The following is a 25,217-nucleotide window of genomic DNA, read 5'->3' as shown; positions in this document are numbered from 1 at the left end:
GCGGGTGCGCGCCCCTCGCAGCGGCTTCTCCCGGGGCGGGCGGGCTGGGCGCGGGGCTCCTGCCCGCGGCGCTCCGGCCGCTGCGGCTCCAGCGGTGCCCGGCTCGGGAGCCGGGAGGGTTCGTGCCCGGGGGTCGCTTCCCGCCCCGGAGAGGCTTCGGGAGCGGTGGCGGCGGCCGCGGTCTGTCCGCGGCGGGTGCGGGAGCCCCCGCGGATGCTGCTGAAGGGGAGGCAGAGCCCGCGCGGCCCCGGGCAGCCCCTCACCGTCCCCCGCGGCCGCCGCCTCTCGCGGGCGCGATAGCGCCGGGCTGGCCGGGGGCCGGGGCGCGGGGGCAGGCGGCGGGGGGCGCGGGGTGGCCGCGGCCGCTTTTCCTCGGTCTCTAACTCCTCTTCCTCCTCGTTTCTCCCCTCGCAGCTCGCATTGGAGAGGCTGGTCGGAGACAGGGCGGCGGGGACCGGCAGTCTTCGGCGGCGGAGAGGAGGCAGCGGCCGCTCGCAGCCCGGGGGCTCGGGGGACGCGATGTGGCGGGGGCGGCTGCTGGGGATCGCCCTGGGAGTTGCCGTGCTGTGGGCGTCCCAGGCTGGTGCCGCCGCCGCCGGGCACACCGAGGGGGTGAGCGCCAAGGAGAGCCGGTCCAGCCGGGCCAAGAGGCGAGGGCACGGCGGCGGGCACGACGCGCTCAAAGGGTAGGTGCGGGGTGCGGGGCCAGCCCCTCCCGGGGTGCCGCGGCGCGGGCCGGGCAGCCGGCGCACATCTGCCTCCGTGTGTGTGTGTGTGTCTGTGTATGTGTGTATCCACAGCCAGAACCCCTTGGCGATGGGGGCTCTGGGGGTGCGAGAGCTCCCCGAGCCCCCTTGGGGCTGCCCTTACGGAGGAGCGGTTTGGGCTGGGGGCGCCGGACGCCGCCTGCAGCCCGGCAGGGCAGCGCCGGGGCTCGGGGCGCGGAGCCCCGCCACCCTCCCGGCCCCCTGCCCGACAGGGTCCTCTGCGACCTGCAGCCCTACTTCAGCTCTGGGTGGGCGATGCTTCGTGGGGATGAGCCGCAGCAGCGCGGACGTTGCTAATTTATCTTCTAGGAAGGCCTTAGATAAGGGCACACTGTGGGTTCGTGCATTCCTCCCGCATCCCGCGCTTCTGCTTTGCATAAAAGCAGAATAACGGTGATGCCTGGAGCCCACAGCATGCCCTTGCCATCAGCTGTCCCCTCTTATCTCCACCTTGAGCCTTTTGTGATATCCATCTTGTTCTCATATGGACTGTCTAACTCTCTAGTACGAGTGAACTCAACATACAATACTTTAATTTCTTTAGAAACATTGTGATACATGCCTAGAAGAGAGGTTTTTTTAAAGACTAAATCTCCGTCGGGCAAACTTTTCCCCATTCTAATGGAACACCTTTCCAATGCAGAAATAGTTGTGAAGTCAGCTGAAAGGCATTGCATGCATGTGCAGTTGAAAATCTAGTTCACTGAAGGTGAAAAGTTTGCAACAAAGTTATAAAAAAGAAGTTTCCTTTCTCAGGTGATCCAGTGTGCCTTTTCAGCACATAGCCAATTTTTTTCTGTTGTCAGACAGAGAAGAAATGTAACAAAAAATGTATTAAAATAGTTAGGCTTCTGTAAGGGATACAAGCTATTGCTTATTTTGCCCCCATTTTCTCAAAAAGGAGCTATTACAACTTGTTAGAGGCCTTGATGAATATGCTTTAATTTCTTGCTAACTTCCTCGTAGTTCTATAGTATTTTTTACCTATATTTGGATTTACAGTCTTGGCTTTTTTAATGCTTGCCTGATTGAAAAGGGTTTATGTTTTTAGATCTGCATGCTGCAAAAATGGATGCAAGCTATCAGCATTGTTTCTCATCTGATTTTGCAGGATCAGACTCTCTTATTTCATTTCCTTATACCTTGTCACAAAAGAAATAGTTGGACAAAACAGATCCAAAGTAGATGTGACAAAATCTAGGAGGTGTGGAGGACGTACAGTAAAGTTTGAGGGCCTAATTGTAAGCAATAAAAGATGATAATAAAAAAACATTTATTAGAAAGTGTCTGCATTCTTTAGAGTGTTTTAATAACCTTTGTTGTAATAGGATTCTGAGATAATATCAAACTGATAAACAGAATATTTTGCTCAGTGGCACAGAATATGCCATCTAGCACACTGTGCTGACTTGGTGGAAGCTAGAGGCATGTTGGCTGAGGACAGAATTTCTTTGGTGTGTGTTACTGTCACTCTGAACTGTGCTGCTTAGACATAATGCATCCAGGAATGATATTTAATGTGTTAATTATTTTTGGAATCTAAAATGGGTTAGGGTAAGTATTTAATCTTACGAGTTGATTCTTATACTTAACAGAAGCCTGACATCTTTTATGTCCTTTGCAATAATTCTTCCTTTTATCGCATGTTATCTGTGAGTTATATATCTGCTTAGTAATCTGTGAATCTGGAGCTAATGTCAACATAAATTTTAGTTTTTCTGTATCTTGGTCAGTTTTTTGGAATATTGCCAACATGAATGAGTGCTCCTGGGAAGCAGATTCTTAACAAGGATGTAATAATTTGCCAGATGAACTGAGAAAAAGACAAAACAAATTATTAGTTTGGTTTCTTGTTTGACCTTCTTTTGTAACCCTGATTTGAGGCTGTATATAGAGTTCCCTAATTGCTTGGAGAACAGTAATTTTGATCATTGGTGGGTGAATGCTGCTGGATATTTCCAGTTTAGAAGTTGTGAGCACTTTCTTAGGTGTGGTACTGTACTGTACAATGTGAATAAAAAGAATTGTCATTCTAACAGACAAGGTTGGAACAAATTTGGAAGGACAGATGGAAAATATATTTTGAATGTATAGGAAGTGTACATACATTATTCATTGTAATTGGAGGACTAAAGCACTAAAAATATGATTTTACAAGAAGACATAGTATTTTTTTAACTTGTTCATCAGTACAAATACATTTGGGAATCTGTTAATTGTAATACAAATCATAACAGATGCTGGGAAACTTTATTTCCATGTTATTACAGTTGACTAAGACTTTCTTTTCATTTTGAAGTGAACTCCTGCTCTGATTGTAAGGCACATGGGGATACATTTTTAGAGAAAACCCTTTTACACTTCAGTCATTTTCTGTGTTTGATTATAATGACTATTAGAAGTCTTAAAGCATTTGAAAGTATTGAGGTTATTCTGTGTGTGAATACTGGTCTTGTATGTTAAAATGAAGAGGCTGAAGATCTGTTTCAGTTCTCATGATTTTTCCTACTAAACATTTTTTACTGCAAGCTGTTGACTGCAGGAGATGTTTGCTTTCATCTATGTGACCTTTGCCTCATTGTTTATGGCAATGAGCTGTCCAAATGTATAATGTGATTCTAGAAGCATATTTTAATTTAAATAATTATAAATTACTTGGAAGTGCCTCTTAGGTTCTCATTTTAAGATGTTACACTTGCTGCTCATGTAGTGTATTCAAAGTTTGAATCAATCCTGCTTTGGAGGCATTAAAAGTGAAGTCCTTTTAATGCCATCTGTGTTTGGCCTAACTCAATGGATATTTATGTGCTGGTGCCTGATGCCTCTAAGTGATCAGAAAGCAAGCAGAATAAAGGCAGTAATTATTAAAAAATATAACTAGACTCTCTGGTCATGGAAATGGTGCTGTAGTCCATTACAAATCAGCAAGTTAAAATAATAAGCTGCTAGTAAGACACTTCTCCAGATCCCCAGAACTCATCACAGTTATTGTGACTTATACTTACTGTATTGAGCTGTAAGGCATCAAGCCATTATCCTGCTACCCCTAAGCACCCAAGAATGCAGTGTCAAATTCTGTAAGAATTAAACTCTACAAAACTGGCCATGAACAGGAAGTTCTTTTTAAACAATATATACTTGAACACAACCATTCCTATGTGTTTCAATCATTTGAATATAAAGCAAAAAAAAAAAATTTACTGATGATTTGATTAGTATTTGTCTGAATACAAGAAGTATTGTACCCAAAGTCTTAGAATTAATTAGGATTTCTCATTTTCTGATGATGCTAGAAGACTTCAAACACTAATGAGTATCAGTCTGTTCTTAATAACATTTTAAGCAATGTTTGTCTTGTTTATCAGTCTCTTCTCAGTAGAATGACCAAAGAAAGCAATGATTTGCTTAACAAATAGCAGAAATTTTGAAAGAACTGAAATTTCTTCAAGATAGCTGAATTCTGACATGTTTCTAATTAGGAGACTAATTAAATGTACTTGTGCAAGAATTATTTATCTTCTTAATTTTTATTAAGTCAAAATGATAGTGAATATTGGAGAACAGAATAGTTGGCTCCAAAAGGATTCATTAAAGTCTTGCATTAAAGGTATTCAACAGGAGATTGAGCTTTTTGGACCAATTTCTTTTGGGTATCTCAAATGAAGACCACTGATACACTTTCCTGAGTAAACTTGGTTGGATTTGACCCTTTTTATGCATCAGTGCTCCCTGAAATAGAATAATCTTATTAATCTATAACTTAATTCTAGTGTTCAGCTATATAATTAGGGCTTCTGGTTTTAGTTTTAAACCAATCTTTACCACTAAAAGCCTGCTGAAGAAAAGCAGACTTTCTGTACTGGTAAATATTTGTTTATACTGAAAAACCTCAAAGATTTTTCTTACCACTTGTGGCCTGCACACCTCTGTGCAGCTGCTGGTGCCACACTTTGTCAGTGCCACTCTGCAAGTGGGGGCAGCCTGAATACTTGGAAATAAAAAACTTAATTAAAAATACATGCAGGTTGCTGTAATACCCCATGTGCTGGAGCACTCACCTGGCTTCCAGGTGGCCTGGCTGGCCTCCTTCCAGTCCTCTGTGCCTGTGGGGTAAAGCTTACATGGAGGATGAGAAACTTTTATTCCAGCATATCCTAGCGTGGACACCGAAGTCTTTGGCAATTACGCATAGTGTTAACATTCTGCACCTCTCTGAATATATTTGCCAATGATTATAGTACTGTTCTTTTGTTATTACATGATCCTTTGAAATCTAGTTCTGGAGTGAAATGAGTTCACAGACATTGGCACTATTCCTCATATATGTGTTTCCTCTCTTTTGGTATGATGTGATTTGGTGTAGGTGTGAATTGTGGAGCAGGAGAAAAACAATAAAAAGGAAATAATCTTCAGGGTTTTGTGGTCCTTGTAGTCCGAATTGTGTTATTTGGACACCATCTCTTTGGAAGGCACAGCCTTAATCCAAATTCTGGTTTATCAGTTTTGGGGGGAGGCTTCTTGGCCTGTGTAGTTTGTAGGGCAGAATTAGGACTTTATTCATTTTGGGTATGCCAGTGCAACCTGTGGTTAAAACTCTTGGTGAATACCATTGTGGTCTCCCTTTCAGTGGGAGGCTCTGAGGCACATGATTCTGTTTCTGACAGCCTAGCCAGTCTTCCTCTTTGTGATCTTTCTCATATTATATTCTAGCAGGACACAAATGGTTTTGAAGAGCCATATGCCTCTCCTAAAATACATTAGATAATTACTTTTTTGCCATTTGATTGTAGTAGGTCATAAACAGAGAAGCAGACGAAAAAGGCTACAATCAACAGTGTAGCAGTATTCTTGATGGACTGTCTGAAACAAGATTGTTTCAGAAATGTAAAATCAGCCTGGGAGACTAAGATGAAGCATGTTTCCTATGACCCAGCACCACTGTGCCAAGTTGACATGTTGAACATCAGAAGGCAAGACTGGATCTAATTCTTTTCCTTTCTTCCCCTCATTTATCTATTTATTCATTTTTGTCTGCTTAGCTGTTGCCTTTATCAGGCTGGCTGCCCCTGATGCTGCAGGACCAGTCACAGCTGGCCTGTGGTGGGATTTGTGTATTTCACATCAGGGTTGTCACTTTGTGTCCCATTGCAGGAAGGTGCATCCTGAGGGGTCCTTTAAGGGTGATTGTTGCTATGACATAATTGCTTGGCAGGTTAGAAACAGATTAATCCCATAGCCCTTACTCAGACACAAGACATGTCATGGATAGTACTTTCTTTCTTTCTTTGTGTTCCAGATAATAATTTTCTTGTGTGGATTTGGTGTGCGGTTATCTCATCTTATGTCTCGTGGTGACTTTCTGGAGACTTTCTCATCTCAGTTTGTTAGTGTTTAATTGAACTTTTACTGACAGGGGTGTACTGTGTTTAGAAACTGGAGGCATAAAGAGTTGGGGGGAGAACAGCACCTGCAGGAAGTGTGTCTTGTTGGAGCAGAGTGCAGTAATTTGCAGTTTGCAGTGCAGATTTCCTGAGAGAATTGCTCCGAGGAGACAGAAGAAACTCTGGCTTGGTGTAGCTGCTCAAGAGCCTACTTAAGTATTATGAAAGTAGACTTCTCCTCTGTTGTGAGCCAGCAGGATACATTTTGTATTCAGTGGTGGTTCCACGGGGTTGTTTATCAGATTCTGTATCTCCTGGGTCAGTTGCCCTTGGTCACTGGATAAGTTCTGCTCCATGTACACCTTCACACCAGTGTCAGAACCTTTGGGGCTGTGCTGGGCTCGAGGATGCAGACTTGAAGTAAGTGTAGGGCTGCTCTCTGTTGATATGGGAGCAAAGGGAGGATCTTTGGGTCAGAGCTTGGCAGGAACAGTCCATCTGTCAGCTTCACTGACAGTCGTGCTTATCAAATCAGATTACAGCTTCTGTTTCCCTGTATGTTTATTTTCCTTTCCTGTGGTGTGTTGCTCAGCATTGCTGCTCACTTAGGACAGTCTTTGTCATTCCTCTTCCATCCTGCAAGCTTGAATGTTTAGTGTATGAACTTCAATACAGTTTTTGACAAGGGTCACTTTAAATATGTTCATGGACTGAGCAACCTGTGATTGTTAGAATTGTTAGTATTACCCAAAAGAAGGACCCCAAATATTTAGCTGTATGGATCACTAGGAAAAATTTCCTCTTGGTAGAAATGTGACCATCTCTACTTAAATAAGACTTTAGGACCTCGAGATCTTTGAATGTGCATGTATGAAAATAGTAAGAAATGAATCATTAACTCTTTTGTTTTGCAATGAGAATGAATCCCATCTCATTCTTCTTCTTCATCTCCCTGCTGAACCCTAAAGATGAAGAGGATATAGAAGCATGTCTGTCACTTTGGTCTTGCTCCCCAGACTCAGTAAATATTTTTGAAGAATGGAGCAATTGTGGCCTGGAGTGTTTCTGATTAACCATTGCACTGTGCTGGGAAATATATTTGTAGCTTTTCAATCTTATATTTCTCCTTTGGTTGTTTACTCATCCATTCTGACCTTCCCGCCTAGTTTTATTTGTTTAATCTTTTTAAAGGATTTCAGACCTACTGAACAGCCTCATTCATGCTAAGGCAGGTGTGCAGGTATGACACAGGCATGAGGACAATAATTTGGTTTTTGTGACAGTTCAGTAAAGTTGGGCTCTTCTTTGGAAGGTACATTGGGATATAAAATATAGCCGGTTAAATTAAAACCTCTGCCTTCTGGTTTTGCTTATAGATCTTGACTGAAGTATGAAGGAGGTCTAGCTTTTATCTGGAAAAATATTTTCAATGTTGACTTGCTGGAGAATCTGTTGTTTTCCTTTCTACTTCTCATTTTATGAAATGATTCATGACCATTATAGCCTCAGAAATACCAAATGAAAGCCACAGTTCTTTTGTCTACAGGCTTAATCATTTTCATCCTCTTTTTCAAGCTTCCCTCTCTCTCATATTTTGCTGGAGGACATCAGAATATCCAGTGATGTTCAGCTGAGGTTTCAGACTAAAATTTGTTTCCTTTCAGGAACGTTATTTTTGTGTTTATTTTCTTCTTTGTTTTTCCCTTTAATATTCCATCTTTTTCTCTTCCCTGGGTACAGAGTAAATTACCAGTGTCTGCTAGGGACAAGTTGAGCTAAAGCAAGGTTTTCCTATTTCCTTATGGCAGATGTGCAGGTAATTAACCTTTTGAAAATGTGGAGTCACTGTCCCAGCAAGGAGAGAGACAAAGGGTAGAATATTGTGTAGTGAAAGGAGGAGAAATACTGATAACTTACCGAAAATAAATCTTCAGTAGCCTAAGGGAGAGCACTTAATACACAAATTAATGGTATTGCTTAACACCTAAGTGTTGATGCAAGTGTCAGGTATAGGAGACTCCTTAAAGGATTGATGTCCTCCATGAGGGGGATGGTGGGTGGTACCAGCACAACTTTCAGCCTCCAGGGAAGCCTCAACGAGGGCCTGGCTGGCCTTGGGTTTGTCTGGCCAGTGTGCCCCACACCAGCCCTTGTGCTGCTGCTCAGCTTGGGCATGGGTGGTGGAAATCCTCAGCTCCCTGGGTGCTTTCCCTTGGAAAACTGGTAGAGGTTTGTCCCCTCAGGAGCCATTAGTGGGTACATGGTGAGTGTGGGGAGTAGACCTGGAGATGTGAAATTATCTCTCCCTGTCCCCTCTTGGAAGTGACAGCTAAGCATTGCCTTAGCCCACAGTTAGATCCATTTCCCATGGGATGTTTTAGTGCTACCAGATAGAAAAGACTTCTTGTCCTCTGAATATATCTTTTTAGTTTGTTTTTTTTTTTGGAGTGTGTTTTAAGAAAGTACCTGAGGGATCCTTCCTGTTTATCCCCTCACTTGTCCACTGGCAGATGGTTTCTTTTGGTGATGTCCTTGTACTTTGTGTCTTACACAGCCATGTAGATGGGTTTTGAACTGGACCCGTTGACATTCTCAAGTGGAACAATGAAGGAATACATGCCAGAAACGCGTCTGTCCCTGGCTATGAATGAGAACAATGCCTGGCTGTCAGGTTAGATGAGCGTGTCCCTGCAAAAGACAGGGTTGGATTTTCAGAGCAATTATGGAAGAATTCTCTTAATGTTAATGCTGTTGTTGGATTGCTGTATTTAGCTGTCACAGTATGATGGAGGTTAGGGTTAGAAAAGTGTTCAGGTTTGCTGCAGGAAACTTGCATGTCATTTTGAACTTTAGGCCAGAGCCAAAGATACCCGTAGAGCTGCTCAGCGTGTTATTTTTTTAGTCGAACTGAGCCAGGATTCTGGGACAGCAGTATCCTCACTGTCAGAGTGAGAAATAGTTATCATATTAGGCTCTCTGCATGGCACAGCCTTGCTTATTGCAGTGTAAAAATGAGTACATCACATGCAATCCTTTCTATGTAAAAATACATATATTGCTTAAAAGCGCATGCTTATTCTTTATAGTATAATAGAAGCTAAATTTTGTGTTTGTTCCAGAGTATAGCATAGTTTCGTAGGGTTTCCTTTTATATGATTGAAATAAATAGCTTCAAGAATCAGATCTTCCCTTCCCAGTTCTGCTTTGCTCACTGCTCCTTGGAGGAGGGGGTAGGTGCAAGCCCAGCAAAAGGAGGTGCTTTAGATACTGACCTCTAATTTATGCATGCTTGGCTTGTGTCATCTGGGTGAGGAGGGATCTTGGAAGGCCGTGTGGTCCAACCCCCACTCAGAGCAGAGTGAACTTAAATCAGGTTGCTCATTGCTGTGTCCACTAAAGTTTGGACTGTATCTGCTGATGGAAGTTCTTGATTCTGTAGGAAAGCTGAGTAAAACTCCAGTGGAGTCAACAGAGCTGCTCCAGTCTGTGCATTTAGTATTAATTCTGAGACACTGAGAAATTTAGGTAGGTACATAAAGCTGGTTTACAGCAAAAAGTATAAATCTGATTTTGTGTCTCTTGAAACCTACTAGTAAAAGCAATTCATCATCACATTCTGGAGCCTTAACAAGCACATTTTTAAGACCAGCCTCCCATTTTTTCAGGTGCAGTTTGCCATTCTTTTTAACTGCCCAGTGCAAGCATGGAAACATCACTCCAATTTTATGTGGACATGATCAGCAAATAGTTCTGGGTACAGTTTTAGCAGCTAGCAGTTACCCACATAAGAAGGAAAATAGGTAAAGCTTTCTCTAAAGACAACCCCTGGCTGATGATATTGCTTTAAATGGTATTTTTCTGCCAGAGAACTGGGTCATATGCTAACCACTGCAGCCAAATAGTTAATAGAAGTTGTTCATTTGCAAGGAAAAGTCCCCGGGTGTTTTCCTAGGGAGAGAAAAAACGAGTTGAGGGAGCTATGGGAAACCCTTCCCGGTATCCCTGCATCCCAGCTCTCTAACTGGTGGTCAGCTGTTTCTCTTGCTCTCTAAGCTGCCCTCTGCCCACTCTGTCTGGTCTCAGTGTAATTTATTTGAGACCTATGCTTTGGGTTTGATTCAGCGTGGATTATGCCAGCATTGGCCGGTGCATGGCAGTGCTGCTGACACAATTTCTGCCTGAAGCCTCGCTCACAGCAGTGCCAGGAACTCTTCCTCCCATGGGAGTTGCAGATGGGCAATGCTTTCTTCCGGAGAGGGCTGTAATTTCCTCAAGGGGTCACAGGCAGGGCAGAGTGGGGATGTAGAGAATTAGCCCTCCCCCCTGGCAGGCTGCAGCACGGGGCTTTGATGAGGACAGTCCCAATGCCAGAGGTGTCCCTGCCGTTCCTGGGCTGGGTGTTCACTGCTGCTGGCTTCACACAGGCTACTGAGAGTCTCCCTCACTTATCTTGCTGTCATGTACCCTCGCTGCCTGGTTATAGCTGATAAGAAGACTCTGCCAAGCTTAGCATGATTTGTTTCTCATTATTTTACCTCTATGTGCCCACTCTGCCAATCCATGCACAGTGCCTTGGTAGTGGCTGCAGGTTGGGGGAGCTGGGCAGCCTCACATCCCTGCTGAGCCAGGAAGCATGGGAGGGACAGCCCCAGCCTGTCCTTTCTGTGGGTGACATCAGTGTTGCCCTGTGGAGAGAGGAGACCTTTTATTTGAGAGGCTGTGCCAGCCAGAGGCAGTGGTGCATCTCCAGGAGCTGATGCTGCAGCTCTGCCCGGCTCATTCTGCACACGCTGGGGAGGGACCCGCACGGCTTTCCTCGGTAATGGCTGTAGGGCCCTGTGGCTGCTTCTGCAAAGAATATATTCTAGTTTGGTGCATGCAGGTGCTGTCGATATCTGTGCAAACCTATCACTCTCAGGTGTTAGTTATCAGAATTTCCAGATGAACCTTTTTCTCTCTGCTGTTCCAAGATTTTTCTAGCTGATGACTCATGTCTAATGTCTTTTGATAATTCAACTCACTTTGCTACTGAATTTCTGCTTGTGTATCATTAATCAAAGACACAATATCTTGTTTAATTTAGACATCTTTGATGAAAGTCTGGGCATCAGCCATCCTGTCTCTCAGCACCATACCACTACAGAAATCCTTTTGTACTTTACAAGTTCATCAAGTGTCTCTAAAATAAAATGTAAGACTTTTAAAATTTCAATGGTAATAGCTTTGTTCTGAGATCCTCTGTTCCTTATCTCGGCTTTGGAGTGAAAGGAAGGTGCTGTAGGTAGTTTCAGGGTATACAGATATGTTTTTGCTTATTTTATCATTACAAATCAGATTTTATAACTGCATTCTCTTTCAAGTGCTGTTCAGGAAAACAGTTTTATAAGAATATAAAACACTTTTTTAGTATGCATAGCTTATAATATCAGCAGGAAAATATGCTCTATTCAACACACAGTGGGTAACTGTTCAAAGCAAGTGCCATGATAGAGCCTTTACAATTTGATTGATGGATTCCATGATTTTACATGAGGTAAATGATTTATTATTGCCTTGAATACTTTATTTATGGGGATTTATTGCTATAGTGTCTGATCACCTCATAAATATCAATTAATTTAACCTTCAAAATTAATTATTTTCAAAGTCATTTTACAAATATGCACGATGTAAGAACACTCCCTTAGAGTGTTCTTAGTCTCAAAGAAGCAACATTCAGACTTTAATATAGGTTTCTTTTATAAGCTAGACAGCAGCTTTCTGACGAAAAAGTGTTCCACTGGAAAATGCACTTGTCAGGCTCAAACTGTTCCATGGAAGTACAGTTTGATGACTTTTCTTTTTTTTTTCTTTCAAAGCTAAGCTCACTGCACTGGAGCTGGAGGCTCCTGGTTGTATGGCTTAGCCTACCCTGTGGACAGCTTCAAGGCTCTCAGGGTCTCTGACTTCATTGTTGCTGGCACATCTAGGTTTTCCAGAGTCCCATTTGGAAAAAAACAGGTTTCTCTGTGACACAGAAATCTGCTTTTGACTCTTAACGTGGACCAGATGGTCCCCACAGCCACATACTTGCTGAGACTGAAATTTGGCAGAGTACATAAACATCACTTTATGGTCAGCCTTCTATAGATCCTCACCAGCTGGAAGAGGAAATGGGTGGTTTATGCCATTGGTTGTAACAGGTAGCAACAAACCCATTCTATCTGTCTGGATAAGTTCCTTTATTTGTTCTGACTGGAGAAGGTGAAAAGCAATCTCACTTGTCTGCTTGCCAGTCTTACTTGGCAGATGATTGTGGAGCAACATTTGGCATTGATGAACAGGGAACTCCAGGAAAGTTACATGGTTATAGCCCTGCAGGGAAGTGGCTGACATTACTAAAACTGAATACATTGGAATTAAATGAATAAGACTTTGAGTCTGTAACAGCAGTTGCAGGAAGGAGCCTGCAACAAGTCCAATTGTGTTGCTCACATTCACCTCTGTTACTACTTTGTAATTATCCAGAACCAGTGGAAGGTAATGGTAGTACTTGCTTTGACTTAAGCAGATTCTGGCCATGGTTGGAAAGAATAGGTGTCACTGAAATTGGTGTAGTCAGAATACTTGAAATTGCATTAGTACTGCATATCCCTAAATAAACAGAGTATATAACTTTTATTAGTTGGAAAATGTGCATAAAGAAATGTTTGTATATATTGAGATTGTTTGTCTTAAGTGGCCTCACCATATGAAGTAACTATTGTTTACTTAAACATTGCAGTACTAGCAATGAAGAACTTTCTGAAAGACCAAGGACAAAATAATAATAGAGAACCCTTCTTAAAACAGTAAACATTTCAGTCTGTCTCTAACTGTATACAATATTTTAATATAGCAGTTCCTAGGAAGTTTCTAGCTGCATTAAGCTATTGAGTAATTGCTCACAATATTAGCAGAGTTTGTAAAATTTTCCTGTGCTAAGATTATTAAGTGTAAAACAAAAGAAGGCACATGTTCCCATTTTTTAAAGTATTCTTACTAGCTTTATTTGCATGAATAGATACGTCAAATAAATGGGACAAGATAGATTAAAAGAATTGACTGTCCTTCTATGTATCAGAGATATAGAATAATTTAAACTTTTCTATTTTTATCAATAAAATCCTGATAGGAATAGTGTCATGTCCTGTCAGCTTTCAGCTGTCATAAACTCTAGTAATAAAGTTATTTGACAGGGTAAATGTGGATGAGAGGAATGGGTTGGAAAGGAAAATTCCTGTAGATTTCTCCTCATTTAAGGAGCGAAGCAGGCCCCTCATACTAATTTCATAGCACTCTATCACTAAATACACTGACATCCTTGATTATTTTTGGTAGTAATTTTTCCTAATGAAGAATTAACATATTTTGACTCGTTTATTTGGCTAATGTTCTTGTTGGCATGTTTCACTCACACATACATAGCTTTGTTCATGGACAAAACAGGGAACAGTAATAATAAATACAGCTTTAGAGTACAGAAAAGAAAGCAACAGGAAGATTTAAAATTCCTACTCAAAGAGTGATTATTAATGATGCTGGATGCTAATTTTTTATTTAAGTGTGTGAGTTTTGCTCAAAAAACCTGGATGGTTACTTCTTCAGATATGGAGTGTTGTGAGACAAAGTTTCCCCATTCTATTCCTGTTGTTCAGATATTGCTGATTTGATTTTGTGCATGTAATGTAATTTTTAATTTACAGAAGTTTATGTTACCTAAAAACCCCAAAAACTACAGGCCAAAAACATACAACACTTCTAAATTTAATTCTTGAAATGTATATTGTAGTGATTTACCTTTGCCATTTTAGGTCTCTACTTCTAAAACATATTTCTGAGTAAAAATAAGAATTCATCCTTATCCTTTTTATTTTTTCCCAGACCAAATGTGTGTGGATCACGTTACAATGCCTACTGCTGCCCTGGATGGAAAACGTTACCTGGTGGAAACCAATGCATAGTCCGTAAGTCAATCTCGTTATGTGCTATGACTGATGTTTATCTTTGTCCTTCTGTGTCTCAGGGTGGTTTTAATTGTACATCAGAACTGAAATGCGTTTCTCTATGTTTTCAATAGCAGCTATGCATGATTGCTTTACCATTTAAAATATATTAAGCTAATATACAAAGTTTCATGGGCTACAGCACAGTGATGTGATACCAATATTTAACAATAGATTAATCTCGTCCACATGTTCTGTTTAAGTCTCTAGTAAAGGCTTCCAAGGGGTGTGTAAACTCCTGGGAATGAGTGCAATATGTTAATCTATGTAGGTTAATGGAAGGAGGCAACAGCATCAGGCCAGCAAATGCATTTTCTCCACTTCTTTGGACCATAACCCTGAAATATGTAATGTATGCATACATCCTAGTGCTATATGCATATTCATGTGTAGTAGAACAGTGTACCAGAAATAACTCCTAAAGGCACTTTGCCCAAGGTTGATAAGACTCTCTCCAGAGATCCTGCAGCAGCATGCTGTCAGATGGGAATGACTGCTCTTGTCTGTGTGTGGTGCAGAAATAAAGGAAGCATTATGTTGCTGCCTCAGTGCCATCCTTCCTCCAGGAAGGTCTGGTAAAATGGAAAACAGTTTCACTTTTCCAGGGAAATCTCCCCATATCTAGTGTGGTCTGTGGCATGTACCCAGACCTTTTTATAGCAGATGGTGAAGGTCTAGGTCTTAGCTGCCCCCCATAAAGATGCAGATGAATGGGAGGAACTGTTTTGGGATCTGTTATATGCGGTTTAATGAGTTTGTGGGTATTTATGTTATGGTACTGAATTTTCTGTCAGGTGTTTTTTTATGTGTTTGAGGTTTTTGAGACATATTTTAAAGGCATTTATGTTTTCTTAATAGCAATCTGCAGACATTCCTGTGGGGATGGATTTTGCTCTAGACCAAACATGTGCACATGCCCAAATGGTCAGATAGCCCCCTCCTGTGGTTCAAAGTCAAGTAAGTATTTCTTCTGTGTCTCTGATATTGCTCTTTTGAGTCTGTGAAGCTACTAAGGTATGTAAAATAGTTCAGTGGTCAGTATTTAAGACAAATAACCTCTGAGTCACCAGACATACTTTCACCACAGGAAGGGAAGTGTAGCTTTCTATGATGAAACTGAAGAATGACTCAGAGATGGGCTTTTGGAGATGCTTCTTTTTTTTTGCCAAATCAAACCCAAAGCAGTCTTATTGGAAGCTATTTTCATTTGCCACTTTTTAACAGTAATTCCAGTCCTCCTTGTTTTCCAGAAAATACCTTATTTCTGTTCACTGGAAGACATGAGCATGTATACGACAAAAGTTGTAGTGATAGAGAGACAGCTCTTGACAATTGGCTGATCTTGACATGCTTTGGAATTTCCTTCAGATTTCAAGGATTATAAACCAGACACTATGTGTGCTGTACCTAGGCCTACAAGCTTTAGAGCATTGCCTTGCCAGGCTCAGTACATATCTTCTGAATCTAATTGTGCTGACTTTCTTCAGGTGACACTTCTGTAGGTACTAGAGGTACAGAGAAGCCCAAGGTTTTAAGTGGAACAGCTTTTCATCAGAAAAACCAAGATTCTTTGAAAATGAAGGTTTTCAGAGAGATGACTTTTCCTAGAAATGTTTGTATTTTAAGTTTTCAAGAAAGGTTCCCCAGAGCCAGGGAAAAAAATGTAAAATTAAATTCATTCAACGTACAGAGAACTCAATGGCTAAACATGAGTTGAGTGTTTGATATTGAGTAGGATTCATATCTGAGATGCCAACTGTAAAGTACTCTGTATTCTCATTTGAACGTGGTTCTTGTCTCTTAGAATGTAGAAGATTGAGATTTTTTTTACGACATATGAAGTTTCTGGAAAGAATTTTGGGGGAGACTTTTTCCCACAAATGCCTGTAACTGTCTGAACAACATATTGACAAAAGTCAGTGGGGGGGTTGCACTCAGCTGAGGTCTCTAATATTATGCAAAGTAGTTATCCTTTTAGTTCTGAATATCTTTTGAAACTCAGTGTGTGGTCTGCTTTGCTTCTGTATTTTTTACTTTGCCATTTTTTTGCTTTCCTGGTTGATAAGAGTTTTCCCACATAACTGGCCATTTCAGTTTGTGGTTTTAGCATCCTTTTTATGCAACAACAGTGGAAAAACATTAACAACTGCAGAATGTAATGGAATGGCAAGTACTAAAATGGTAAATATTGTTCTTTGTAGTTCAACCCATCTCATGCTCCTGTGATGTATGTTAGGGAGAGGACAGCATGAGGAAGATGTGGAGCTATGGAGTTCCCAGAGAGTACTGGAGGGAGGGAAGGGTGCAAAATGCTGCACAAATGTGTGTGGTGGTGTGCTCCTGCCTGGGTTTGCAGCTACTGTTTTACCAGGTGCTTATGCCTTAGTCCTATAAGGCAGTAAAGGAAGGTATCACCTTCTCCCCTTACCCTTCGGACACAGAAGGAGAGAGACATCCCTGTTTCTGTCACCTGTTTTGGCACCTTTGGCAGGAACAAGTGGGCCTTAACTCGTGTTTTTCTTTGGCCCCACTGAAGTCTTTTATGAGTCAAGACTTAAAAGAAACATAGGGTAAAGTTTTTGGTTCTTCTTGTAGCTTTTCTTCTGAAATACTCCGCCATTGTTCTCCATTGTTTTAGCCTTCATTGGAGTTGTTCAGTTTCTGCAGTAACATAAGACACATTTTGTGTATCCCTTTAATTTATTAAAACATACCAATTCTAAAAGCAAAAGTGTCTGGTAAGTTGTGGAGAAAAGATTCTCCACTGCTTCTGTGCACTCATGTGTAATATTTTTATGATTTAGCACATCATTAGTACTTACAGAACATACTTTATGTAAATAATTTGTGCTGTTGGCACTGTAGACAAAACCCATGAATATGTATTTACACAATAGACCACAATGACTTAGATGTGCAATTAGAAAACAAAGTGAACAGTTTGTTTAAAAGTACTGTTCGACATCAAATGGTTACAGTTAATATTTTGTCAGAATATTCATTCTTTAAACCTTATTTTAATTATATGTTTTTAAAATAAGAAAAAAATCTAATTAAATAATTAAAAATCAAATGTAAATGATACGTATTTGTCACATGCAATATAAAAATAGCAAATATGAGTGAAAATGCCATGATTTCTCAGAATTAAGTGTATAGCTTCTGATACATGAGATGTGTCTGAGGCGTCCTTTGGATATTTTAAGCTATTTATGTCTTTAGTATTTAAACAGTCAGTAGTAGGCATAGATTTTCTAGCAGGTACATCCATAGATAGAAACTGAATTGGCAGTGACTCATACTCTGGTTGTCTGTTGAAATAAAATATTGAATGTGGATTGGAAAGCATGTAGCTTTGAGAGTAAAACAAAGCCTCCAAGTTTGATTCTCATGCAGGTCAGTTTCTGGGGCTTTTCTGGTTAAGAGTCAGCCTTAGGAATCTGATTTGTGGTTGAAAAGATCAACCGGTGGTTTTCTCAGCAGGGATTTTAGTGACATCAGTAAACTTACTGGCTGAGTAGTGGTTATTGCTGTGTAATTAGTGAATTTTTGGGTGTGCTTACAGCAGGCTTGGAGATAAGAGTGCCAAGTGTGGAGGCCTCCCTGCCACTGGCTGTGATGTGTGTGTGCTCTGACGCTGCAGGTGCAGCTGTGTGTGATGTGCGGCGCTCTGTGCTGTGGGAGGTGTCCTGTGCTCCCTGCTCTGCCAGCTCTGCTGTGGCAGCGGCTTCACTGCTGCCCCCAGAGCTCCCGGGCTGAGGCTGCTGTGTCCGTGTGTGTGGCTGCTGCAGGGTGCTGTCACAGCTGGGGCTGCGGTGTCCGTGTCTGTCACTGCTGCAGGGTGCTGTCACAGCTGGGGCTGCCGTGTCTGTGTGTGTGGCTACTGCAGGGTGCTGTCACAGCTGGGGCTGCTGTGTCCGTGTCTGTCACAGCTGGGGCTGCTGTGTCCGTGTCTGTCACTGCTGCAGGGTGCTGTCACAGCTGAGGCTGCTGTGTCCGTGTCTGTCACTGCTGCAGGGTGCTGTCACAGCTGGGGCTGCCGTGTCTGTGTGTGTGGCTACTGCAGGGTGCTGTCACAGCTGGGGCTGCTGTGTCCGTGTCTGTCACAGCTGGGGCTGCTGTGTCCGTGTCTGTCGCTGCCGCAGCCCGGCCCCTCTTAGTGCTCCATTCAAGCTCTGTGATCCTGCCGCGTGTTAGAGCAGCTGCTCTGCCCCTGTGCGAGCACGGGGCAAATGAGGAGGAGGGTGTCAGGCTGCCCCCAGGGTTATGGGTCAGGTTTGTCTCTGAGCTGAGCCCCTGGTTTTGCTTCTGCAGTCAGAATGGTTTTGGCTGGCTGAAACAGGGAAGGCATTTGCTGATGGGGCTGTTCCTGAAGGAAGGGAGCTGTGACAGAGGCAGCAGTGGTGCGTGCTCGGGGTGACGGCTGTGGAGATAAGCGTCTGTGTCCAGAGCCTGCTCTGTGCCCCTGCCAGCAGCATCAGAGGCACAGCCGAGGTCTGAGCTCCTGCCCGGAGTCTTCCTCAGAGACCGCCCGTGGTGTGCGGCTGAGCCCGGGCCTTGGCTCCGTGCCCTGGGATCCCACTCCTCGGGTGCTATAGGAGGGGTCTGCTCAGCCTTATATTGTGCTACTGTCAGATGTGGGGTAAGGACTTGAATTTCGAATGTTCCCAGAGTTGTTGAGGGTACTGCGGATTTTGTCTATGCCCTGTGCAGGGCCGTGGAGCAGCAGGCTCGTGTCCCGCCTTGGCGCTAGCTGCCATCTCTCTCCTGAGTCAGTCACTTGACAGAGAAAGCACGCTGAGCATCTGGGATGCGATGCGGCCGTCATTCCTTGTTTACGGCTCCTGGCAGGCAAAGCCCTGCGTCATGCACGGCCGGGGCTGGGAGCGTTCCCTCGGCAGTGGCACAGAGGCAGAGCCGGCCTCTCCTCTCCCGCGGTGCCCGGGCCCGCGCTGCCGCCCTCAGCCCGAGGGGCCGCCGGTTTCCCCCTGAGGAGGGCAGAGCCTCCCGCCTCGCGGCGCTGAGTTTGGGAGGGCAGAGTGGACAGCCTGTGGGCTACCTCTCGTTTGCTTGGTGAGCTCCTGCACGCTTCATGAGCAGTTGTGCTTGTGGCCGTGCTCTGGGTGTGATGAAGTCTTTACTCAGTTTTGCTGGGTATTTATTTAAAAAGTCAGGAATTGTTGTGCTTAAGAGGGCAGCACTTTGATAAAAAAACACAACTTTCGCCCACACGCAAAGCCTGTGTGGATATGTATGGTCTTGCTGGCTCTTTTGCAGGTTTATAAAGTTGTGTTCCTGCAGTTATTCCTGTTTTGACTTCAGGCATTTCCAGTGCAGACGGTTTACAAATTGGATGTGAAAAAGAACAATAATTGATCAAAAGCAACCGTTTATTGATGTTAACATTTCCTGTGCATGCTAGATAAGGCAAAGCTATATGCACTGATTCACCAGCCTTATGGTAATTCCTGTGCTTTTCCTTTGAGTCTATGTCAGTGTGGTATCTTGGAACAGGTTGTTTCATTTACCGGAATATCTCCGCTGACATTAATGGAATTGTTGATATAGCTGAGAAAAGAGAACCTGGACCTGCATTAATATGCTAGTTTTCAAAAATGCATTTTTAAAATCATTATCCGAGCTCCAGACAGCCTTTGAATGTGTCTGTAAACTTTTGGAAGGATAATATTACAGAATACTTTGTATGATTTTGGAAGTACTCTTTCCAACATTCCCACAAAAGAGGGCAGAAAATAAGTAATTAGCTTACTGACTATGTCAGTGATCCTCTTGCCTGGTAATAGGCAAGAAAGCTCACTGCTTTAAATGGCTCATTTTAGTAAGGATGACTGGGTGTCCCAGCAGTCTCCCATAATGATTTTAGTTTTTAAAGGAGGAAGAAGTATTTTACCTTGAAAAAGTTATTTTAAGAAGCAGTAAGACAAGTAATGGAAACTTTGTGTGTGTATCCCCAAAATGAGGAAATATACTTTATTTATACATGAATAGATAATATGAAAATCATAATTTCAGCTACTGTTAACCTTTTAATCTCAAATGTAGTTCAAACTACTTAAATGGCTTTGGTCTTCATGTGGGAATGGAAATTAGCTCTTGGCATAGCTTGCTCTAATTGAAATCAGTTTGTGGTTTTTAAGTTCCTTCCCTGCTTGACAGATGATATCATTTCCTATGCTTTTTGTAATCCCCTCTGTTTTTCTAAGATTGTATAAAGCTAGTTGAACTACACATTTTAAAGTAACTTTTAAAGTAATTGTACACCTTTTTCTGACCTACTTAGGACATTGTCCAAAAATCTTCACCACATATTCACTCTGTATTTGCAGACAATTTTACTTTTTATTGAGGAATGTTAGTACATTTTTGTTGCTTGAGGTACTGAAGTACATCCAAAGCAGAACAAAGATGTATAATAGCTATTAGACACATAAGAAATGTAATACACAGTTTTTGCTTTTATAATTGAAGAATTAAGGTTACTAGTGTTTTAAATGCTAGATTGCTTTCAATTCTTTCTCCAGTTTTGTTTTACTTCTGTTTTGTGGAATCATATTGTTATAGAAGGCAGTACAGTTAAAATTATTATTGCTACTTGAAAATAAAAAAAAAATTCTGTTCACATACTTCTGAACTGTTAAAAGCCAAATGATGCCTAAGAGTTTTGTGTGAAATGAAAAATTTGGTGTTTGGCATGGCACCTGTTAGCTGCAGGCTCTGACAGGACATGCAATTTGCATTTTTCAGTCCTGAGCATTTCAGACAGCGTGGTGTAGGTATCCAGTGCTCCATCACAATCTACTGAAGGCTGATCAGACTGTAATCCTTTCTGGGGAGGAGCCTTTCATGTGGCTCCTGTGAGAAGGAAAACCATTTCCCAGCTGCTTACTGGAGTACAGGCCCCAGTTCCCAGCTGTGCTGGACAGCAGGACCTGTAAGGACTTTGCTTTGTTGGGAGACACTAAAAGTATGTCAGGCTCTTCATAAGGCATAGGGAAGTGGGCAGGTCTCCCAACATCTAGTTAAGAAATATATTTGCCTTTATTACTAGAAAAATTACTCAGAGACATGATGTTTTACTGGCATGGGGCTTCAGCTGCCTGTTAACCATTATAAATGGTGGGGATGCAGCTGGGGAGAGAGTGCTGCTGCTCCCCTGCCTGTGCCCTTGGGAGGGGAAGGCTGTTGGCTCTGGGGAAGGGCAGTCTGTGAGCTCTGCAGCTCCCAAGCACAGCAGCTCTACTAGTGGGGTGAGCCCACAGTTGGCATACAGAAAAATCACTCTGTTATTTCTTCTTTTTATGCCAGAAATCCTGCTTGGCCAGGTCAGCTTCTGGTGTTGCTTGTGTTAGCAGAACAGGGCTGTCTGCAGGAGCTTCTTACATGCTTCCCTTCAATACTTCCCTCCCCCACTTCCCAGATGATAAGGCTCCCTTTCTAATGATTCTGTCTGCCAGAAGTTTAGTACTTTCCCTTATTGAAGGCTTTTTCTCATAATTGCAAGCTAGGAAAGAAACATTGAGGACTTATGCTCATATGAAATGCCTTTGACTTAATTTGAATGAGAGGGTTCATCAAAGTCTTGCACCATATCCTATTTCCTTAGGAACTGTGAATCTATATTGTGTTCTGTAGTGCCATTTTCCATATCTGTCATAAAATGTCCATTCTTGACTTCTAAAACTTTCTGGTTCATAGAGTCAATCCCTAAAAAAAAAAGTAAAAGTAAATGTTTACTTTTAGCAAACAGTAAAGTGTTTCTGACTCAGATTCAGTTTTCATTTTATAGTAAAATTAGGATTTTTAATAAAAAGTTTGGTTTAACTGAGGAAAATCTTTTTCCTTTCAAGTCCAACACTGTAACATCCGCTGCATGAACGGGGGTAGCTGCAGTGATGACCATTGCCTCTGCCAGAAGGGATACACAGGAACCCACTGTGGGCAGCGTAAGTACACTCCCAGGAATGCAGATACTCTTGTGTGGCTCTGTGATGTGTGGGTTGGACACACTTTAGCACTAAACTTCGGCTGCTGTTGAGCTTGTTTTTGATCAGGCATAGTGAAATTTTACAGAAAAATACATGTCTTTGTAATGAATGCTGAGTGAATTCTTACTGATCAAGACTATTAAAAACACCATGTGACTTCATAATAATTGGATATAACTTGACCCTATAGTTCTCACTGCCATAATTCCCATTGACATCCAGGACTTCTCACCCACTAAAGCAGTATATCATACATCTAAATTTTACATGAGATTCAGTTTTAATTTTATAGATAAAATTAGTATTTTTAATAAAAAGTCTTGTTTTCATTACAGTGTTTGCATCAGACTTAGCTAGTATGCTTTAGAAATTTTGATGTTGTCTTATTAGAGTTGATTGACAGGTGTTTTTATTTCCTCAATCAGTCCTTAGTCAAAAGCAATCCTGGATGTGCTGCTTGAAATCTCTCCCAAAGTGACTCTGGTGCTCTCTTGTTCTTGGCTGGAATGCTGTGAAGAAACTCAAATAAGGATGTAGACACTGCTTTTAACCAAGGCTGTCACGTTGCTATCTAGTGAAATATTGGTCTGACACAGAAAATATGTTTAGCTCATTTAATGAAAACCTTTTGTGCTCTGTCAAAATCAATGGCACACTTTACATGGACTTCAGTGGGACCAGGAATTTGCCCTAATAATCTGGAGGAGGATCACATGGTGAAAGGATTAAGAATTGTATTTCTGCCTTCACTGTGAAATATCAAGTGGATAAAAGAGGATAAATGGAAATCTTCTTTCTACTGAAGTGAATGTGAAACGGAACAAATAATAACATTACTCAATGAACATGAAATTGTATTTAAAATCTCCTTTTTCATGTGCATGTTGTATTTTATAATTATATCTGAGAAGAATTTCTTTTAGAGTTTATTATTAAAAATTGACTTCTGAAGCTAGTGACAACATGATACAGAGGAAGAGTATCTTGAATTAACATGGAATGGATATTGATTCAATTTTGCTTTCCTAGTTAATAGCCTTATTTATTTAACACCAGCAAACAGCCTTTTAATACTGGGTTATTACAGAAGGAGCAAACACATTTGAGGATTTAGAGATGAAATATTCCTCTCCATCTTCTATCTGCAGTCTCTATCAGTGTTTGTTTGTTACAAGTTTGAAAGATACTATTTTGAAGTTATGGGATTGTCCAGCTATCCCAAAGGGAAAGGCTCTGAGAGGTCAGAAAAGCTGTGGTTGTTCCTGTATTTGTGTTATGCTCCACTGATGATGAGCCACGGTAGTAATGAGGCCAGGAAGTAGTAAAAGGTCATGAAGTAGATTCTAGGAAAAGAGTTTGGTCTGTTTACCATTTTTACCAGTTTGCCTAAGTTGGCCAAGTACATACCTTCATGTGTCTCTGAAAACAGCTCAATAAAGATTACTCTTGCCTTCCCTTTGCTGCAGCTGTCTGTGAAAATGGATGTCTCAATGGAGGGAGGTGCGTAGCTCCCAACCGCTGTGCCTGCACATACGGCTTCACTGGACCCCAGTGTGAGAGAGGTACGTGCCCTAAACCAGTGGCAGTAATTGTGTTCCAGCACCTCCAGCAGTAGGACTGTTGGGCCTTTACCTATTGTATTCTATGGCTGAATTGCTTGTGTGTTTGTTTTTGTTGGTCTCAAGAGAGAAAATAAATTATAAGTAGCATTTTTAGAAGAATTTCATAAGGATAGAGGCCAGGATGAAACACAGACTTAGCTGTTTACTTTGTTTGTGATGAAAACACTCCAGTGGAAGAGGTGGTAAATGAAAGTGTTTGCATGCTTTTGCTCAAACTTCAGTTTCTAAGTCATCAGAAAAGGTCTTTGAATTTGATATACATGATAAGTAGCATCTTGCCTCTGTTATGTTTTCTTTTGCAGAGTATATTCAATTCTCTTTTCCATTTTGTACAGATCTATTGTTTTGAATTTAGCTTTTTAGTTGCATATCCATAGTGATAATCTTCAAAGGAAAACACAATGATACCAACTACCTTATATGGTATGTGGATTTTTCTCAGGGTTATTAAACCAACTTAACATTTCATTTGTGAGCAGTGGACAATGCTTAGGTATAATACTGTTGAGTTTTATAAAAATGCAAATAAAATATTTTCATTTGTCAGAGCAGTTGGTCTGTGTAGTTGGAAATTCATACATTCTATTCATAGAATAGGTTATGTTGCATCTCTATGCACCTGGGGCAGAATAGACATCAATAATCTGGTTTTGGGCTTCCATGTAGAGGATGTGCTTAGCACATGAAATTTCTGTCAATGAGTGTGTCAGATGATGTCTGCTGTCAGTGCTGCACCTAGAGGAGTAACAGTTGGCTTTTATTATGTGGCAGTATGGATGGGTGATACAGAACAACAACTCTCAGGGGACCAAAAGGTTTTTTCCTGTGCTTAAACTGATGAATCAGGTATTTCCAACACTCCCTACAACAGATAGAATTGCTGTGTTGGCAGTGTGTGAAGTCATGCCAGTTATCCACTGAGATGTTATAAAAGTAGTAGAAACCAATGGTGAGATTTTTCCAAGGATTGAAAAGTAGCTCAGTTCTGAGTTGTGGGATCTCACTGCTGGAGAGGAGTAAGAGGAATGGGTAATTAGGTTAAAGTTCCTAATTTTGAAGAGAATAAATGCTTATAGGTGAGAATTCATGGAATATTTCTGCAAAGACTTGAAAATGCAAGTAATTACTGCGTGTTCTTCATGGGTGAAGTTTTTGAGCCTTCAGTCTGGTGAGGAATGTCAAGTGTAAGTTCAGAAGAATATTGTTCAGTGCTACTTTTGTGTTGGCTGATCTGAGACCAGTTTGACTCCACATCATTAGGGCAAGTTTCTGGGCTGAATTCTGGTAACAGCTTCAGTCCTGTCCCTCAGGGCTCCTTCCTAGTGGTGGGTGGAGTGGGAAACTGGTGGCACAGAGCCATTTGAGCCAAGTCAAGCTGTCCTGAAATTACATGCATGCTATTGAGAACAACTGAGGT

General features: G+C 41.8%; 1 protein-coding gene across 5 annotated transcripts in view; it reads left to right on the top strand.

Annotated features, from left to right (window-relative positions):
• The first annotated feature begins 519 nt into the window (after positions 1-519).
• The window catches only part of FBN1 (fibrillin 1), a 141,492-nt gene continuing 116,794 nt past the window's right edge, over positions 520-25,217 (top strand). For all 5 annotated transcript variants that reach the window (XM_058033121.1, XM_058033123.1, XM_058033122.1 and 2 more), the window contains exons 1-5: positions 520-686; positions 14,051-14,133; positions 15,031-15,129; positions 22,041-22,136; positions 23,645-23,740. In XM_058033121.1, coding sequence (XP_057889104.1) covers positions 520-686; positions 14,051-14,133; positions 15,031-15,129; positions 22,041-22,136; positions 23,645-23,740 — 541 coding nt within the window. The remainder of the gene's footprint in view (positions 687-14,050; positions 14,134-15,030; positions 15,130-22,040; positions 22,137-23,644; positions 23,741-25,217) is intronic.

Source organism: Melospiza georgiana, chromosome 13 (assembly GCF_028018845.1).
Source record: "Melospiza georgiana isolate bMelGeo1 chromosome 13, bMelGeo1.pri, whole genome shotgun sequence".
NCBI lineage: Eukaryota > Metazoa > Chordata > Aves > Passeriformes > Passerellidae > Melospiza > Melospiza georgiana.
The sequence above is the reverse complement of the archived record's forward strand: the minus strand, read 5'-3'. Positions and strand labels throughout refer to the sequence as shown.